The sequence below is a fragment of the Ranitomeya imitator genome, chromosome 3 (genome assembly GCF_032444005.1).
Source record: "Ranitomeya imitator isolate aRanImi1 chromosome 3, aRanImi1.pri, whole genome shotgun sequence".
Classification (NCBI taxonomy): domain Eukaryota; kingdom Metazoa; phylum Chordata; class Amphibia; order Anura; family Dendrobatidae; genus Ranitomeya; species Ranitomeya imitator.
Window position 1 is genome coordinate 613,851,501 of NC_091284.1, and position 20,906 is coordinate 613,872,406.

The 20,906-nt window shown below is 41.1% G+C and overlaps 1 protein-coding gene across 2 annotated transcripts in view; it reads left to right on the top strand.

The window, feature by feature from the left end:
- The window catches only part of KLF12 (KLF transcription factor 12), a 354,667-nt gene that overhangs the window by 189,174 nt on the left and 144,587 nt on the right, over positions 1-20,906 (top strand). For both annotated transcript variants that reach the window (XM_069758133.1, XM_069758132.1), the window contains exon 2: positions 8,281-8,363. In XM_069758133.1, the coding sequence (XP_069614234.1) occupies positions 8,298-8,363 (66 nt within the window). In that variant the 5' untranslated portion in view covers positions 8,281-8,297. The remainder of the gene's footprint in view (positions 1-8,280; positions 8,364-20,906) is intronic.

Below are 20,906 nucleotides of genomic sequence, written 5' to 3' on the forward strand. Positions count from 1 at the left end.
TCCGTCACACACTGTGCTGAGAGTGTTCACTGGAGCCATGGTAGACCACCTGAATGACTGAAAGCTGACTGGTCCCAGGAGGAATAAAGTAAATTTTCCCTTAGGTGCTGCACTCTGAGCACTGCAGCCGGGCGCCTTCATGTCTGACATGCAGATTAGCCCTGTATCTGCAGGATAATGGCATTATCAGACCTATAGGTGTGCTACAACACTGATGATTGCCAGTCTACTCCTTGATTCTGAGTATGGAGGGAATCAAGAAATGAACTTCAAAGAATTCCTAACACTCACGTACAGTAGGTTCCATATAATGTTTTATCATTTCTCCTTATGGAGAGTGACATACCATCTCTGGCTTGTCAAGGTAAGGAGGCTTATTCGCCGTGCAATGCTCCTCTGGGAAATATAATATGCAAATTGCCTCTTCTGAGAAATAGAGGACTTAAACTCTATAGCGCCACCTGTTGGAAGTAGCAATCCTACAAGTCACAATCAACCCTTTAACGAGTCGTGCAATATGACTTAGGATAAAAGCCAAATCAGTATCTCAATTCGCAGACACGGTGTTTCGGGCTGTTGGCCCTCATCAGTGTGAAGCATGAGAACTAATTTGGCTAGGTGAGAGGCTCTGGACTGGGGTCTAAGGGGTATCGTTTCTCCTTATGGAGAGTGACATACCATCTCTGGCTTGTCAAGGTAGGATCGCTACTTCCAACAGGTGGTATTATAGAGTTTAAGTCCTCTTTTTCTCAGAAGAGGCAATTTGCATATTATATTTCCCAGAGGAGCATTGCACGGCGAATAAGCCTCCTTACCTTGACAAGCCAGAGATGGTATGTCACTCTCCATAAGGAGGATCGATACCCCTTAGACCCCAGTCCAGAGCCTCTCACGTAGCCAAATTAGTTCTCATGCTTCGCACTGACGAGGGCCAACAGCCTGAAACACCGTGTCTGCGAATTGAGATACTGATTTGGCTTTTATCCTAAGTCATATTGCACGACTCGTTTAAAGGGTTGATTGTGACTTGTAGGATCGCTACTTCCAACAGGTGGCGCTGTAGAGTTTAAGTCCTCTTTTTCTCAGAAGAGGCAATTTGCATATTATAATGTTTTATTAATTTTAGCATAAGACTTAGTACAATATTTAGGTGGGGCCTGTTTCAGGCCATCCGTTCATAAAAGCTTGGGACGAGCTAAAGCGTGTCATAACTAGTGATGAGCGAATGTGCTCGGGTGTTATCCGAGTATCTTGGGTGTACTCGAATATGCTTGAGACCATGCGGCAGCATGTCTCGTGGCTGTTAGACAGCCGCAGTATATGCACGGATTGCCTAACAGGAAATCCTACATGTGTGGCGGCTATCTAACAGCCGTGCGTTATGCATCCGCAGGGACTCGAACATATTATTCGGTCGTTCCGAAGGCACTCTGATAACACCGAGCATGCTCGCTCATCACTTGATCACTTGTCACAACTGAATGTTGTATTGAGTCGTATGCTGAAATGAATAATTGCAATGTATCTGTAAAAATAGGATGCAATACAGATGATCCATATGGGATTTGATAGACTTGATTAGTCTCATCCAAAATACAGTCTAGATTAAGGCCACGCTGCAGTTTTTCCCCCCCAAAGACATTGTGTGAAAAAACTGTCAGCTGAGCTATCCAATTAAACAACATAGATTAATGTGCCATCTGTGTGAGGTTAGTTTTTTTTCACTGGCCCCATTTGAACCAAAAATACAGTCATTTGAACATACCCTTAGATTTCATAAAATCATTGTGATGCAGTATGTGACCATAGATTTGTATGGCCACCTACTATATGTATTACTGATTTGTGCATTGCTGATACAGTGAAGGAAATAATTATTTGATATCTTGCTGATTTTGTAAGTTTGCCCACTGACAAAGACATGGACAGTCTATAATTTTAAGTGTAGGTTAATTTTAATATTAAGAGATAGAATATCAAAAATAAAATCCAGAAAATCACATTGTATAAATTATGTAAATTTATTAGCCTTTTGCAGTGAGAAATAAGTATTTGATCCCCTACCAACCATTAAGAGTTCTGGCTCCCACAGACCAGTTACATGCTCCTAATCAACTCATTACCTGCGTTAAAGACAGCTGTCTTGCATAGTCACCTTCATAAAAGACTCCTGTCTACAGACTCAATCAGTCAGACTCTAACTTCTACAACATGGATAATACCAAAGAGCTTTATAAGGATGTCAGGGACAAGATCATAGACCTGCACAAATCTGGAATGGGCTACAAAACCATAAGTAAGGCGCTGGGAGAGAAGGAGACAACTGTTGGTGCAATAGTAAGAAAAATGGAAGAAATACAAAATGATCAGCCTAAAACTAAATGGGGGGAACTTGTTAATGATCTCGAAGCAGCTGGGACCACAGTCACCAAGAAAACCACTGGTAACACATTACGCTGTAAAGGTTTAAAATCCTGCAGTGCCCCCAAGGTCCCCCCTGCTCAAGAAGGCACATGTGGAGGCCGTCTGAAGTCTGCCAATAAACACCTGGATGATTCTGTGAGTGATTGGGAGAAGGTGCTGTGGTCAGATGAGACAAAAATTGAGGTATTTGGCATTAACTCAGCTCACCGTGCTTGGAGGAACAGAAATTCTGCCTATGACCTAAAGAACACCGTCCCCACTATCAATCATGGAAGTGGAAACATTATGTTTTGGGGGTGTTTCTCTAAGGGCACAGGACTACTTCACCACATCAATGGGAGAATGGATGGAGCCATGTACCATAAAATCCTGAGTGACAACCTCCTTCCCTCCGCCAGGACATTAAAAATGGGTCATGGTTGGGTTTTCAAGCAAGACAATGACCCAAAACATACAGCCAAGGCAACAAAGGAGTGGCTCAAAAAGAAGAACATTAAGGTCATGGAGTGGCCTAGTCAGTCTCTAAACCTTAATCCCATAGAAAACTTACGTAGGGAGTTAAAGCTCCGAGTTGGCAAGCAACAGCCTCAAAATCTTAATGATTTAGAGATGATCTGCAAAAAGGAGTGGATCAAAATTCCTCCTGACATGTGAGCAAACCTCATCATCAACTACAAAAACGTCTGACTGCTGTGCTTGCCAACAGGGTTTTTACCATCGAGTAGTAAGTCTTGTTTGCCAGAAGGATCACATACGTATTTCTCACTGCAAAATGAAAATACATTTATATTTATACAGTGTGATTTTCTTGATTTTATTTTTGATATTCTGTCCTCAATGTTAAAATTAACCTACCCTTAAAATTTATAGACTGTTCATGTCTTTGTCAGTGGGCAAACTTACAAAATCAGCAAGGGATCAAATACTTATTTCCCCCATAAATATTTAATATATATACAGCTCTGGCAAAAATTAAGATACCACGACATCAAAACCCTGTCATGGGCAGCCCAATCTCCAGACCTGAACCCCATTGAAAACCTCTGGAATGTAATCAAGAGGATGATGGATAGTTGAAACATTAGTATTGTTGTTTCTATATAAGTATGAACTTGTTTTCTTTGCATTATTTGAGGTCTGAAAGCACTGGTTATTTTTTTTAAATTTTGACCGTTTCTCCTTACCATATACCAAATACCATATTTATTGCTTGGAAATTCGGAGATGTTGTCAGCAGTTTATACAAAAAAAGAACTATTTACATTTTACTCAAAAATATACCTATAAAGAGAAAAATCAGACAACCTGAACATTTTGCAATGGTCTCTAAATTTTTGCCAGAGCTGCATCTATCTATCTATCTATCTATCTATCTATCTATCTATCTATCTATCTATCTATCTATCTATCTATCTATCTAATTCTATTGACACAGGAGACTTTAGGCCCCTAGTTCTCAAGATCAGTTGGGGTCTCAGTAGCTGGACTCCCAACATTAATTCTTTTTATCTGTGAATAGTTGATAAATGTTTTAATGGGATATCAATTTAAAAGTCCTACAACAGGAAGCAAGCCATAAAAGGAGCATACATGCCATGCATATGTCTTCAGCCCCATGAGCATATGTCCAGTGCTGCATCCCCGATTGCATCTGGCGTTTAAACTGATAGATGAACTTATGCCATTATTTGCAATAGTATGGTTCCCTCTTGTGTGACAAGTCAGTTGTCGCACCAGATACGTGCAGGTGGCGGTCCAGTGGCCAGATCACAAGGTTTCATGTAACATTCCGATCTGACATCAAACCAGCGCTTGGGAGTAATATGGTGGGGGGAAGCCTGATGACAACTGATGCATTTTTGGACAGGTGACGCAGCCTAACAAAGCAGGACCACTGCATGATTAGTACATTCTGAATGACAAATTGATGCCGGTTACTTCTATACTTGGATGAGGTTGTAGTTATGATTTATGTTACTAAGTCAAGCAGACATTTAAGAATCCTTTTCTAACTTGAGTATTGATGTAACACCATCTAGTCAGACATTTTTCAAGTAAACATTGTAAATCATACTTTACTACGCATAATGGAAAAATCCCCATTGAGTTAGCGTTGCAGTATTGGCTTGCAGTGTAAGTTTCCATTGTCCCCAGCAGATATTCCAAACCCACCTCTGGTGCATTCTCCATGGAAAGCTGGAAAGGTGTCCTTAAAGAGGACCTTTCATTGGATTTTTTTTTTTCGTTGAACCCCTTCCCGACCGATGCGATGACTAAGTGCACGGTGATTGCATGATTGTCCATACTGTTTGTCACAGCAGGGAACATGGCGCCTTCATCCCAAGGAGTGGCGATACCACACCACAACTATGGTCGCTGTGATTGATTGTTCAATTCTGAACAGCCAATCACAGTGTTTCTCAGAGTTTCACTGAAAGATCCCCGATCATAGGCTGGAGACTGGCAACGCCGGCATCATTACGACCAGCTCTGATTGGTGTGATCGATGATGACATTGCACAGACTTTGTGTGACCTAGCAGTGACCGCCCTGAATCATCAGTGCCTCCTACAGCCGTCGAGAGCTGATCACTCCGGTTCTTGGGGTTTCTTTTTTTGTGTGAAAAGAGAATCAAAAAATTTACATTAGGGAAAGTAAAATATACTGTAGTAATCATCTACTACAGTTTTTTTTACAAATGAGTTAGTGTCAGCGTGAAAAATAAATGATCTGTGTGTCCTACAGTCTGTCCTACAGTCATTGAGCACTGATCACTGATGCACATCAGTTATTGGCCTCCGATTTTTTTTAGCTTAAATTTGTTTTAAAACAATTTAGATTAGGGACAGTAAAATATACTGTAGTAAACGTCATATTTTTTACTGAATGTAGGAGGGGTAGTGTCCGCTTCGGAAGCAAATGACATCAGTGTGTGTGCTTTCTACAGCCGTCGAACACTGATCGCTGACGCATATCAGTAAACTACCTCTGGTTGTTGCTTTTTTTGTGAAAATAAAAAAGTTTGGTCTAAAAGATCATTTTTGTGGAAAAAAATCAGATTTTTTATTTCCATGACTCTGTTCTAAAGTTCTGTGAGACACCTTCAAAGTGTTCACTACACATCTAGATAACTTTTCTGGGGAGTCTAGTTTCCAAAATGGGGTCACTTATCGGGGGTTTCCACTGTTTAAGCACATCAGGGGCTCTACAAATGTGACATGGCCTAATGGTTTCAGCAAATTTTGCATTCAAAAATTTAAATTGCGCCCATTTCCTTCCGAGCCCTGCCGTGCTCCCAAACAGTCGTTTTCCCCCAAATATGAGGTAGCTGTATGCTCAAGAGAATATGCACAACACATTTTGGGGTCCATTTTTTCCTGTAAGTTTTGTGAAACTTAAAAAATTGGGTCTAAAGTAAAATTTAGTGAAATAGTTAAATGTTCATTTTTTCCTTCCACATTGCTTCAGCACCTGAAGGGTTAATAAACTTCTTGAATGTGGTTTTGAGCACCTTGAGGGGTGCAGTTTTTAGAATGGTACCCTTTTTTATTTTCTGTCTTATAGACCTCTCAAAGTCACTTCAAATGTGATGTGGTCCCTAAAAAAAAAAAAAAAAAGGCTTTGTAAATTTTGTTGTAAGAATGAGAAATCGCTGGTCAACTTTTAACCATTATAACTTCATTAGAAAAAAAATTTGTTTCAAAATTTGTGATGATTTAAAGTAGATAAGTGGATAATTATTATTATTATTTATTATTATTATACATTTTTATAGCGCCATTTATTCCATGGCGCTTTACATGTGAATACGGGGCAAATATAGACAAATACATTAAACATGAGCAGATAACAAGGCACACGAGTACATAAGGAGGGAGGACCCTGCCCGCGAGGGCTCACAGTCTGCAGGGGGTGGGTGAGGATACACTAGGAGAGGGAAGAGCTGGCTGTGCGGCTGTTCAGTAGGTTGATAATGTGTATTAGCTATTTTGTGTGCCATAACTATCTGATTTTAAGGGCATAAGAATTCAAAGTTTGAAAATTGTGAAATTCTCCTAGAATCATAGAATGTTAGAGTTGGAAGGACCTCAAGGGTCATTGTGTCCAACCCCCTTCTCAATTCAGGACTCACTAAACCATCTCAGACAGATGTCTGTCCAGCCTCTGTTTGAAGACTTCCATTGAAGGAGAACTCGCCACCTCTCCTGGCAGCTGTTCCACTCATTGATCACCCTCACTGTCAAAATGTTTTTTTTGTAATATCTAATTTGTGTCTTCACCCTTTCAGCTTCCTTCCATTGCTTTTCGTCTTTCCATGTGCAAATGAGAATAATGATTATCCCTCTACACTGTGACATCCCTTCAGATATTTGTAGACAGATATTAAGTCTCCTCTCAGTCTTCTTTTTTGCAAGCTAAACTTTCCCAGATCCTTTATTCGTTCCTTATAGGACATACTTTGTAGTCTGTAGGGTTAAACTGATTGCTTCCTCTAATTGGTGCTAATCCACTGATTCTGAAACAAATTTTCTTTTTCTCTTGTGCCCCTCCATTTCAAAGTTATAACTATTCCTGATATAAAGGGTGCAATTTTTCCAAATTTCCCCTTCAACCAACTAGGGGTTATATGGCATTTGCTTTTCTCCTCTGTTACTAGCTAGTCAAAACACAGTCATGCCATTGCCTCCACAGAGTTCTGTGAATACCTTCAGTTGGTTGAAGGAATACTCTGTATCTTAATTACCAGACTGCATAGCTTTGGAACAGAGGTACACAGACGAAAAAGAAAAAAACCTTCCAGAATCAGTGAAGCAGCTCCTATTTGAAGAGGTGCTCAGTATTAATTACAAAGTCCAATGAAAGGTCCTTTTTTAACTCACATTGACCTCTATAAGAAATTGCATCGATTCAAATGCATTATAATCTGAATATAATTTTTTTGTGTTACAACTATCCCGTCAATGTCATAGACAGCACAGTGGATCAGTGGTTAGGAGAGTTCATATGTTGTCCTTGTGCATGTGTTGGTTTCCTCTAGGTACCACTCACCAAAGTCATACTGATATAAGGAATTGTGAGCCTCAGGGAGCCTGTAAAGTGCTCTGGAATTTATTGAAGCTATAAAATAAGGATAGTAAAGTGTGTGTGTCTGGATAGATAATTTTGTCAGGCTCTACACATGTGAATTAGGTTGGTTTCTGATAATTAACCTCTTTGATGTGGTTGTCAGTAGTGACCACAGCATCTTAAGTTAATAGAGGAGGGGGACTCTATCCCGTACTCCCCTCTTCCCCAGTTTGTATAAGTACCTGACTATTAGGCTATTCGGTGACCTACATTGCTCTTCCAAAAATACAGCAATGATTTTTTTAAATAAATCACTGTAAAGAGATACATATTTCATAATTTCACATTGTCACAATTATAATGTAGCAAACCTAGTTTTCCTGGACTTTTTAATCTTACCTGCTTAACCATTTACGTAAGAGATGCTTACAAAATTGTTGAACTGATGGATGCGAAGAGAACTGGTTAGACATGCAGTTGTGCAACCCGTAAGCGGTTTATACACAGGTTACTCTGCCAAACATAAGTCATAAGAGTGCATTTTGTTTTAGGATATATGTGGCCATTGATACTATAAGCATATACTTGGGGCACAGATCATAAATTTGGTTTTAATAAAGCCTAACCTTCTGCTTTACAAGACTCTCATGACCGTTTATTTCTAATTTATTATAAAAGAGTGGCTCTCTTTTTCGGTTTCTTTTATATTTTATTGATGTTTTCAATATCAGACACATAAAAAGCTCTGTTGTTCACAAATTCTCTTTTTTTTTTTCTCTTTTACTACAGATATAGTTGAGCAAAGAATGTTAATGCTGGACGGGATGCCGGCAGCAAGAGTCAAAACCGAACTATTGGATTCTGAGCAAGTGGTAAGAAGACTTTTTACTACATGAGCTGCCTTGTTTAGATCTGTTTAGTAACTGAAAAAAAAATTCTGTTTCTTGAAGAGATCAATTAGTTGCCATTGTATGTTTATTAATGTTTATAAGTCTGGGGGTAAGACCAAATTCATGTGGGTTTTTTTCTTCTCATTCTGGATCTCTTTTTTTCATCTGCTTATGGTACTTTTTTTGTCCACTTTTTCATCCATTTTTCTTATGTGTGAAAAAACTGATGGAGGTTTCCAAGCTTTTGCCAGCATTAGTCTGTGAAAAATCACGCACATCAGTGAAACACTGATGGCATCCATCCATTTTTTGCAGACACCGTACCTTGAATGTCCATGTTTAGATTGAAAATAAGACCAAATTCAGACATGCTATCAGTCTACAAAAAAAATTAAGGGACAACTGGGTAACATCCATTGGTGGAGGGTATGCCAACAAGCCCTATGACCAAGATAATTAGATGCAGACTGAGCACAGTATATGAAGTCTTTTTTTTTTCTCAAAGGAAGGAAACTTTAGCGAACAGCTTTAGAGTATTGTAGCATTATTTAATTTAATTATTTTACCACCATTTATTCCATGGCTCTACATGTGAAAAGTGGTATACATAATAAAAAACAAGTACAATAACCATAAACTATACAAGTCACTGACTGGTACAGGAGGAGAGAGATCCCTGCCCGTGATGGCTCACAGGCTACAAGGGATGGGTGAGGATACAGTAGGTGAGGGTAGAGCTGGTCGTGCAGCGGTATGGTGGGAAGATGGTTACTGTAGGTTGTAGGCTTGTTGGAAGAGGTAGGTCTTCAGGTTCCTATTGAAGGTTTCCACGGTAGGCAAGAGTCTGATATGTTGGGGTAGAGAGCTACAGAGTGGGGGTGGGGGGGTGCGGGAGAAATCTTGTATGTGATTGTAGGAAGAGGAGATAAGAGGGGAGTAGAGTAGGATATCTTGTGAGGATCGGTGGTTGCCTCCAGGTAAGTACCGGGAGACTGTCACAGATGTATGGAGGAGACAGGTTGTGGATGGTTTTGTATGCCATGGTTAATGTTTTGAACTGGAGTCTCTGGGCAATGGGGAGCCAGTGAAGGGATTGACAGATAGGAGAAGCCAAGGTATAGTGGGAGACAGGTGGATTAGTCTGGCAGCAGAGTTGAGGATAGATTGGAGGTGTGTGACAGTGTTAGAAGGGAGACCACAGATCAGGAGGTTGAAATAGTCGAGGCGGGAGATGATGAGAATATTCAACTAGTGTTTTTGCAGATTCTTCATTAAGAAATATAATATATAAGAGTGAGCAGCCATTTACTTTAATGGATAGGTGTGTTGGGGTCGGGTTGAGTGAGGTGGGGGAAAGATGATTAATTTTGTTTTGTTTATGTTAAGTTTAAGAAATTGAGCAGAGAAGAAAGATGAAATGGCAGACAGACATTGTGGCATTCTGGTTAACAAGGAGGTGATGGCAGGTCCAGAGAGGTAGATCTGTGTGTCATAAGCATAGAGATAATACTGAAAGCCATGGGACTCTGTGAGCTGTCCCAGGCCAAAGGTGTATATGGAGAAGAGTGAGGGTCCTAGAACTGAAACTTGGGGGCCACCAACAGATAGGGGGAGAGAAGAAGAGGTGGTGTGTGAGTGGTAGATGCTGAATGTCCGGTCCGTTAGATATGAAGAGATCTAAAATAGAGCCAAGTCTGTGATGCCAAGAGATGAGAGAATCTGTAGTAAGAGGAAATGGTCGACTTTGTCAAAAGCAGATGACAGGTCAAGGTGGAGGAGGACAGTAGTGTGGCTTGGATTTGGCAGTTAGTTGGTCATTGGGTACTTTAGTCAGGGCAGTTTCAGTTGAATGATGCAGTCAGAAGCCAGACTGTAGGTGGTCAATGAGGGAGCAGGAAGAGAGGTGGGAGGCCAGTTCAAGATGGACGAGTTGTTACAGTAGTTTTGAGGCATAGGGGAGAAGTGGTATGATGCGATAGCTAGACTCAGAAGATGGGTCAAGGGAGGTCTTTTTGTGGAAGGGTGTGACTGAGACATGTTTGAAGCATGAGGGGGAAACACCTGTTGTTAGTGATAGGTTGAAGAGATGGGTTAGGGTGGGGATGAAGACTGGTGAGGTTTGTGATGAGGTGGGATGAGATTCGGTCGACTGCAAAAGATGTGAGATGTGATCTTGAGAGTAGAGAGAAAATTTGATCTTCTGTAATGGAGAAGCTGGTTTTAGATGAGGAGGCCTGAGTAGTTATGAGTAGGGACTGTAGGCCAATGCTTTCTCTGATGTTATCGATCTTCTGCTTGAAGAATGAGGCTATGTCTTCATCTGAGATGACAGGAGAGTGAGGAGGTTGCTGGGGAAGGAGGAGTGAATTGAAAGTGTTGAATAGCTGTTAAGGGTTGAAAGACAGGAAGGATATGAGAGAGGAGAGGTAGGTTTGTTTTTCTCCAGTGAGTGTGGACTTAAAAGTAGGGAGGGACTGTTTGAATGTGATGAAGTGCTCATTTGAATGGGATCTTTTCCATTTCCGCTCAGCAACCCTGGACGCCCGCCTCAGTTTTATAGTAAGCCTGGTGTGCCAGGGTTGCCTGTTGATTGTGAGAGCTTTGGTATGTATAAGGGGACGAACGGTTTGAGAGCTTCAGGTGTTGTGGTGTTGTATAAAGTGATGGCAGCATCTGCATCGAGTAAGCAACCTATGTCTGCAGGAGGGAGAAGGGACTCAGAAAGTGAGTGTAAATAAAGATGTTTGAGATTTCTGCAAGGGGGTGCAAGATTGTGAAGTGGGGATTTTACACCAGGAGAGGAAAGGGAAGAGAATGTGAGTAGGTTGTGGTCAGACAGAGGGAGATGTGCATTAGACAGGTTAGATAGGGAACAGAGTTATGGGTGAAGATGTGGTCCAGTGAGTGGTTGTCTTTGTGAGTGGCTGCAGAGGACCATTGAGGAAGGCCGAATGAAGCTTAGAGACAGCAGCTTAGCATGTGTAAATGGGGATGTTGATGTCACCCAGTGAAAGTGGGGATGTCAGTGGAAAGGAAATGAAGTAGCCAGGTGGTGAAGTGGTCAAAAAAGGTAGTGGATGGCCCTGGGGGTGGTAAATAACAGCCAGTTTGTGGTTGGAGGGGGGTAGATGCGCACAGAGTGCACCTCAAAGGAGGGGAGAGTAACCGAGGCTGGTAGTGAAATTGGGGTAAATTATTACATTGTTTTACAATAAATGCTCTTGTGGACGTCCATAGACCTTTAAAATAATGGCACCTGTCTGCAATTTGACTAAGGGCTTGTGCACACAACCTTATTTTCGATCTGAGTGCTATCGGACCGAATATATGGACCAATGCAATTCAATGGGGCAGATGTAGGATTATTTTTACTGACTGAATCTACATGTGAAAAAAATTGCAGCATGTATGATTTTCCTTCGTAAATCGGGTGAGACTCACATATTCAAGTCTGTGGGTATGAGAAAAAAATTGGATGCCACACAGAGCCACAGTATTCCATTTTTATGGATACATTGCAGTCCTGTAACATAGGAGACTGTAAATGGTCTTGTAAATGATTAATAGCTGCTGAGTAAATAAATAGATAGCATATGGATGACAAGTAATAGCTGCTGAGTAAATAAACGGATAGCGTATGGATGACAAGTGAAAAAAAAATTGTCCCACTTTTCTGCATGCAACTCTGAATGATTTTTAATATGCTCGTGTAACCCTAGCGTAAGGCCATGTTCTTACGTTCGTTCAGTATTTGGTCAGTATTTTACATCCGTATTTGTATGTCAAAACCGGGAGTGAGTGAAAAATGCAGAAGTGGTGACGTGTTTCTATTACTTTTCCACCAATTGTTCCACTCCGGATTTTGGCTTACATATAGTGATGAAAAATACTGACCAAATACTGAACACAGCCTAAAGAGAAGTTATCAAAAGAAAATGATCTATTGCTTTAAAAAGATAACAGCCAAATGTCTTAGGTGGTGATTTGCCCTGAGATTTAACCCTGCGCCACTGGAAATGTACTGACTAAAACTGGCAGTAGAAGGTCTGGTCCATGGCTGTCAAACACAGCCTAAGGAGCAGACAGAAGCCGTTCTTTACCGATTTCTATCCTTTGTTGGCTGCATAACGCTCAGCGGGTGCTACGCAGCAATCAGAAACATCTGTAGGATCTGACTGTCTCTTGATTGCCGTGTCTCTGCCAGTATAGTAGAGCTGCTGGGTCCTAGCAGACCCAGATCATCCCTGCCAGTGATACCTGGCACATCAGGTGGCTATATTCCTCTGTGATTAGGGTTCCTATTGATGCCCCAGTTATGGAGGAAAAAAAGAACAATAAAAGGGAAAAAATGTTCTCCAAAAATATTTTATAATCACATGCAGGACAAATTATGAAAAAAAAAATCTAACAATGTTTAAAACATCTGCAAAAAAATTAATAAATAACGAAAATAAAAAGTCCTTCATAAAAAATATCTACAAAAATACTAAAAGAAAGTTGTTTTTTTAAATGTTTATTAAAAAAAATATATTCCATATTTGGTATCTATATGACCATAATCACCTGGAGACTCAATTTCACTGGTTATTTGGTGTGAAATATGTACAGTTAAAAAAATGTGAAGACATAAAATAAAGCAAAAAGAACTCGATGTTAGGCTATGTGCACACATCAGGATTTGTTGCAGAAATTTCCTGAACAAAACCGGACTTTTTCTGCAAGAAATCCGCATGCGTTTTTTTTTTGCGTTTTTTGCTCGGTTTTTTTTTGCGGGCGTGTTGCGTTTTTTCCAGAGCTTCCCAATGCAATAATATAGTGCAAAATCCGCAAAATTAATGAACATGCTGCGTTTTTTTACCGCGACATATGCACAAAAATTTGCGGAATGCATTATAAATGATGGGATGCATATGTATGCGTTTTTTAAGCGTTTTTATAATGTTTTTATAGTGAAAAAACACGAAAAATCCTGAACGTGTGCACACAGCCTCATGGCTAAATTATAAAATTTATATGTACCTGAAACCGTGATAAAAATTGATAAAAATTGATAAAAAAATCATTTAATTTTTCCAATATTAAACAAAGTTTTATATTGCCATGTCAATGAAAAAAAAAGCAAAACTAAAAAGTATTATGAGTGCTGTAAAGAGGAAAGATGAAGGAGAAACGATACTTGTTGATTACAATCTGTATTAAAATGTAAAAATATAAATCTTGGTATTTTCACACTGACCACTGTGAAATTTTTAGTCTCTAACTTCCTGTTGTTTCAGGAAACAACATATGGATATTAGCCACAATGAATAGACGCCGACCCTATCTTTTGTGTTGAAGCATCTAATGAGCAGTCATTGTGAAGGGAGGGAGTACAAAGTCAACTGTGACATCGCCAATTGGGAATGCTAGATTCTGTGTTATCAGCTCTGTAGAGAGGGTTTACCTGTCATTGTTATCCCGGCTCTGATGATAAGCAGCCTGCTGAAAACTCTTGTGGCCAGTGTGAAATTTGGACTAGTGTGAAAACTGCAAGTTTACTAATAAAATAATCAATAAATTAGCTAATAACGTTACACATAAACCTTATTTAAACAATAATCATTTTCTGATTATATTTTCCCCCAAATGGTGACTATTATAGAAGCCTTGTATGCTGCAGCTAAATTATTTCACTATAACCACAAAAATATTATCAAATAAGGTTGAAGTAGATTTAATCAAGATTTTTGTGCTTTGTTTGAAACAAGAAAAAATTCTGGCTTTTTTTTTTAAAGAAACGGCTCAACTTTTGTCGGCAGACAATTTTGTTTTAAAGGACTTAGCTACAATACCTTACGCGGTCTAACCAGAGTATGACTATTTGTGGGGAATTAAACATACCAGCAGCGTAGCTACCGGGGGGGCAGAGGGGCCTATGTCACTATGTCGCCGATACAGTTACATTCTGCGGCAGAGCAGGGAGAATTGATCTCCCTGCTCTTCTGCTATGGGCCCCTGAGCAGGCGGGGGGGCCTGGTTGCAGCAGTGAGCCTCCGCCCGTCATCGCAAGGTCCACTGTATCGGCATTTAGCCAAAACTGACAGCGGGCGCGATGACCTCACTACCCGGCGCTTGCTGTCTGGAGATAAGCGGAAGCTCGGAGCACCACGGGAACAAGGAGGAAGAGAGGTGAGTATTTATTGTTTTTTATGGAGGCTTCCTTATACTACAGGGTCTGCCTATGGGGGTGCTGCCTTATACTACAGGGTCTGCCTATCAGGGTGCTGCTTTATACTACAGGGTTTGCCTATGGGGTGCTGCCTTATACTACAGGGTCTGCCTATGGGGGTGCTGCCTTGTGCTACAGAGTCTCCATATGGGGTGCTGCCTTATTCTACAGGGTCTGCCTATGGGTGCTGCCTTATACTACAGGGTCTGCCTATGGGGGTGCTGCCTTATACTACAGGGTCTGCCTATGGGTGCTGCCTTGTGCTATAGAGTCTGCCTATGGGGGTGCATTATACAATATAGAGTAGACCTATGGGGAGTGCATTATACTATGTTTAGGATGATCTGGTGCATTACACTATATGGAGGCTATCTAGGGGGCCATCATACAGTGTGGAGATTACAGTGAGGGGCCATCATACAGTGTGGGAATTACAGTGAAGGGGCCATCATACAGTGTGGGGATTACAGTGAAGGGGCCATCATACAGTGTGGGGATTACAGTGAAGGGGCCATCATACAGTGTTGGAGCCATCAAACTCTTTGGGGACTACTGTGTAGGTGGTACTATACAGTGAGGGGTCATCATACTGTGTATAGGGGAGCTGTACAGGGGGGGAGACTCGGGACATTATTAAATGTAAAGTGGGTATTTATTGTTATAGAGGAACTCTGGTTACTGTGATTGTCAAAGGGGCACACAGGGCAATATTACTTTCTAGGGGGCAAAATATGGGCACTGTTTTCTAGGGCACTTGCACCCGGCATTACTATATTATAGAGGGTTGTTTCAGAATTTAGAAGTCACAGAGAACCACACAGCAGGTGCAGTAATAGGGACACATATGGCAGCAGCGGCTCAGCATTGGGATATTAGCAGGATGAGGAATTTGTGCAGGTTGGGGAATAGATGGTGATGGTGCTGAAAATATGAGGCGTGAAACGTGTCTTTGTTGTTTTCTCTGTAGCTGAGTCGTGTCTGGAAGAAGTTGTCATGTCGGTCTGGGCCAGATGGAAAAGACAGAAAAAGTGAACGATTCCATCAGAAAGAAGGTCAGTGGTAAGTCACCATCTATAACTCTGCTGTGATCTCTTACATGTTCTGCAGGGCTGGTATTTACCACTGACCATATGGCGGTAATATCTATGTTGGTCTTTATTTAGAGATTATTTTCATGAACAGCGCAGTTATCTGCTGAGGTTCTCCTCTACTATTAGAGTGCGTCACCGAGTTGCAATCAAGGTTACCTGGTTAGGGGCCCATTCAGAAGTTTTGCCCCCCCTGAACCAAAACCCTAGCTACGCCTCTGAAACATACCCTATTTTCTGCTCTAAACAACCCCCAAACAACCAACAATGTGAAGACGTAGGAACCGATTCATTAAGATTTGGGTTGCACACACCAGTCTTAATGAAGGGCTTCTCGGAATACGCCACTTAATGAAGTTGGCGCAACTTCTCATTTGCGTACGCCTCCTTGTGACCCGCAAGAAGTGTTACTCGAGTCCATGACTTGTAATATTTCTGGCATATAAAATGCCAGCACTTTTGATGAATTTGACAGGCAGGTGTTACCATGCTTTACCCTGCCCCCTCCCCAGCTCTGACAACACTGGCGTGAAAACCAACATTTTTCTGGAACTCTGGAAAGTTGCAACACTTTACACGAGTGTTCTGGAGAAAATAGTTTAAGTCTTTAATAAGTCCCCCTCCTTCTCATAGACTAAATGCCGTTTATTATAATAAACAAAAATGTCCTATTTAATTTACGGTAATATATCAATTTGTGAGGACAAATGGAAACATATAGGACACCTTTACACAGGAATATTTAACTTGTGGATAGCTCTATTTTACAGAAATGAGAACAATTTCTTTTAGGCAAGAACACAAAGATTTTCACATTTGAACAAATTCTTTTATCCTCTTTTTTGTCTTTAATCCTTTTTTCTGGCAAAACAAAGTTGTAAAGTAATGTAAAAAATGCAAGACAGGGCTAAAACTTTGCAATGCAACTTTAAGATGATGCACTGCTATGTACAATACAAGTGATTTGGATGAACGCAGCTTCAAGTCCCATAAAGGGACTAAGAAATACAGTAAAAAGTGAAAAACGTGATCATTAATACCATGGAGCAATCTACTTCTGGTAACAATGGCTTTTAATGTTTTTTTCATCATAAAACTTATCGCACCCAATGACCAAACATTTTGCGTGTTTGTTGGATAATTTCCTGCCGATATTAGGGAACGAGCGTTCTGAACTCGTTCCCTGCATGTTGGCTTGTCTTAATGGACCATTAGTGTTGTGGGTTTCATAATGCTTATCTTACCATTCTGTTATATACGTTGTGGTTAAACGATATCTGAAAAAATCGTTTTATTGATGTCCTTAAAAAAGTTACAATTAATATTTCCCAGATAACATTTGGATATCTTTCTGAGCAAATACACAAAGTCATCTTGGTTGGAATCTACATATTGGTATAGTCTTTCCAGCATTGAATTTCATCCATAATGGTAATTAACCCCTTCATGACCTTGGGATTTTTCGTTTTTCCGTGTTCGTTTTTCACTCCCCTCCTTCCCAGAGCCATAACTTTTTTATTTTTCCGTCAATTTGGCCATGTGAGGGCTTATTTTTTGCGGGACGAGTTGTACTTTTGAACGACATCATTGGTTTTAGCATGTCGTGTACTAGAAAACGGGAAAAAAATTCCAAGTGCGGTGAAATTGCAAAAAAAGTGCAATCCCACACTTGTTTTTTGTTTGGCTTTTTTGCTAGGTTCACTAAATGCCAAAACTGACCTGACACTATGATTCTCCAGGTCAGTACGAGTTCATAGACACCTAACATGACTCGGTTATTTTTTATCTAAGTAATGAAAAAAAATTCCAAACTTTGCTAAAAAAAAAAAAAAAAATTGCGCCATTTTCTGATACTCGTAGCGTCTCCATTTTTCGTGATCTGGGGTCGGTTGAGGGCTTATTTTTTGCGTGCCAAGCTGGCGTTTTTAATGATAGCATTTTGGTGCAGATACGTTCTTTTGATCGCCCGTTATTGCATTTTAATGCAATGTTGCGGCGACCTAAAAAACGTAATTCTGGCGTTTCAAATTTTTTTCTCGCTACGCCGTTTAGCGATCAGGTTAATGTTTTTTTTTAATTGATAGATCGGGCGATTCTGAGCGCGGCGATACCAAATATGTGTAGATTTGATTTTTTTCTTATTGATTTATTTTGATTGGGGCGAAAGGGGGGTGATTTAAACTTTTATTTTTTTTTATTTTTTTCACATTTTTTTTTACTTTTTTTTTTTTAACTTTTGCCATGCTTCAATAGCCTCCATGGGAGGCTAGAAGCAGGCACAACGCGATCGGCTCTGCTACATAGCAGCGATCTGCTGATCGCTGCTATGTAGTAGAAATGGAGGTGTGCTGTGAGCGCCGACCACAGGGTGGCACTCACAGCCACCGGTCATCAGTAACCATAGAGGTCTCTAGGACCTCTATGGTTACCATTCAGACGCATCGCCGACCCCCGATCATGTGACGGGGGTCGGCGATGACGTCATTTCCGGCCGCCTGGCCGGAAGCGGTAGTTAAATGCCGCTGTCTGCGTTTGACAGCGGCATTTAACTAGTTAATAGGTGCGGGCAGATCGCGATTCTGCCCGCGCCTATTACGGGCACATGTCAGCTGTTCAAAACAGCTGACATGTCCCGGCTTTGATGCGGGCTCACCGCGGAGCCCTGCATCAAAGCAGGGGATCTGACCTCGGACATACTATCCCGTCCGAGGTCAGATAGGGGTTAAAGACAATACCTATCTGTATGTGCTGCGCAGAGGTGACCAAGGTAACCTTGTATTAAAGTAAGGAAATATAAATGCTGAGTAACAGAATATGATTTTTTCCAATAACCCATTTTTTCCCTTTTATGGTGTGCTAAAGATTACTCCAAAAATTGATCTCTCTTTGCTGTTTTAAAAGTTCCTAGTTATTTATGTGGAAAATGATGGTGTGGCAGGTTTTCATCATAAGTTTGGACTCGCACATCCGTGTGTAACCTTCGGAATCTGGACTTCAACAAACGGAGTGGTCATGAGTCTCCTGAATTCAACTTGACCATCTCATATATGCTTATGAAGCTGTTGCATTTGTGTTAGACGACCCATGTCCAGTCCATGTATTGCTATCTGTACTCAAGATGGATCTACACTGTTGTGAATTCCGCTCTTGGGCTCCCTCCGGTGGTTGTAAGTGGAACTTTTGTGAGTTCTGCTCTTGGGCTCCCTCTTGTGGTTTCAAGTGGTATGGCTGCTCCTTGGATTTAGCTGTCAGCAGCTGCTTCTACTGATTGTCTTTTCTGCTCGGCTATTTATGCCTGGCTCTTTCCTTCAGCCAGTGCCACTTGTAAATGGTTCCTGGTTGGATTCACATCTCTTTGGATTTCCCTGTTATCCTGACCAGTTCAGCAAAGCTAAGTTCTTGCTTGCTCTTTTCTGTCCACAGATTGTGGACTTATCCGTTCTGTGCTTTCTATGTTTGTCCATTTTATCAGTATGAATTATCTCTGTGTTGCTGGAAGCTCTGGGAAGCAGATTTACCCTCCACACCTTTAGTCAGGTGTGGAGATTTTTGTAATCTCTGCGTGGATTTTTGTAGTGTTTTATACTGACCGCACAGTAATCCATCCTGTCCTATCTATCTAGCTAGACTGGCCTCCTGTGCTCATCCTGGTTTCATTCTGTGTACGTCTTTTCCCTCTCCACTCACAGTCATTATTTGTGGGGGGCTAATCTATCCTTTGGGGATTTTCTCTGAGGCAAGATAGTTTTCCTGCTTCTATCTTTAGGGGTAGTTAGAACTTAGGCTGTGACGAGGTGCCTAGGGAGAGTTAGGAGCATCCCACGGCTATTTCTAGTGTTGTGTTGAGCTTAGGGACTGCGGTCAGTACAGATACCACTTCCTTCAGAGCTCGTTCCATATTGCTCCTAAACCACCAGATCATAACAGTACAAGTGGCCATAAATGAATTAAATGCATCTCAAAAAGAAGGAAAAAATTCTGAGCCATTTTTTTTCTGTGCTCTTTTTGTCTTTTTTTTTTTTTTTCCTCTTGACCTTTGAGTGGTGCAGGATTTGTGCTCTGGCATGGATGTTCAGTGTTTGTTTTCTCGTGTGGATCAACTTGCTGCAAGAGTACAGAGTATCCAAGATTATGTTGTCCAGACTGCGGCTTTGGAGCCTAAAATTCCTACTCCTGATTTGTTTTTTGGAGACAGATCCAAGTTTTTGAACTTTAAAAATAACTGCAAATTGTTTTTTGCTTTGAAACCCCGTTCTTCTGGCGATCCCATTCAGCAAGTAAAAATCATCATATCCTTGCTGCGTGGTGACCCTCAGGACTGGGCATTCTCCCTTGAATCAGGGGATCCGGCATTGCTGAATGTATGATGAACCTAACTCTGTGGATCATGCAGAAAAAACCCTGTTGGCCTTGTGTCAAGGTCAGGAAGCGGCAGAATTATACTGCCAGAAATTTAGGAAATGGTCTGTGCTTACTAAATGGAATGAGGATGCTCTGGCTGCTATTTTCAGAAAGGGTCTTTCTGAAGCCCTTAAAGATGTTATGGTGGGCTTCCCTACGCCTACTGGTTTGAGCGAGTCTATGTCTCTAGCCATTCAGATTGATCGGCGTTTGCGCGAGCGCAAAGCTGTGCACCATATGGCAGTGTCCTCTGAGCAGAGTCCTGAATCTATGCAATGTGATAGGATTTTGACTAAAACAGGACGGCAGGAATTCAGACGTCAGAATAGGCTGTGTTTTTACTGTGGTGATTCTGCTCATGTTATTTCTGATTGCCCTAAACATACTAGGAGGGTCGCTAGGTCTGTTACCATTAGTACTGTACAGCCTAAATTTCTTTTATCTGTGACCCTGATTTGCTCATTGTCGTCCTTTTCTGTCATGGCATTTGTGGATTCATGCGCTGCCCTGAACCTAATGGACTTAGAATTCGCCAAGCGCTGTGGTTTTTCCTTGCAGCCTTTACAGAGCCCTATTCCTTTGAGGGGCATTGATGCTACTCCATTGGCCAAGGATAAACCTCAGTACTGGACGCAGATGACCATGTACATGGCTCCTGCACATCAGGAAAATTGCCGTTTTCTGGTGTTGCATAACCTGCATGATGTTGTTGTACTGGGTTTTCAATGGTTACAGGAACATAATCCGGTGCTGGATTGGAAAACTATGTCTGTGACTAGTTGGGGTTGTCAAGGGGTACATAGTGATGTTCCTTTGATGTCAATTTCC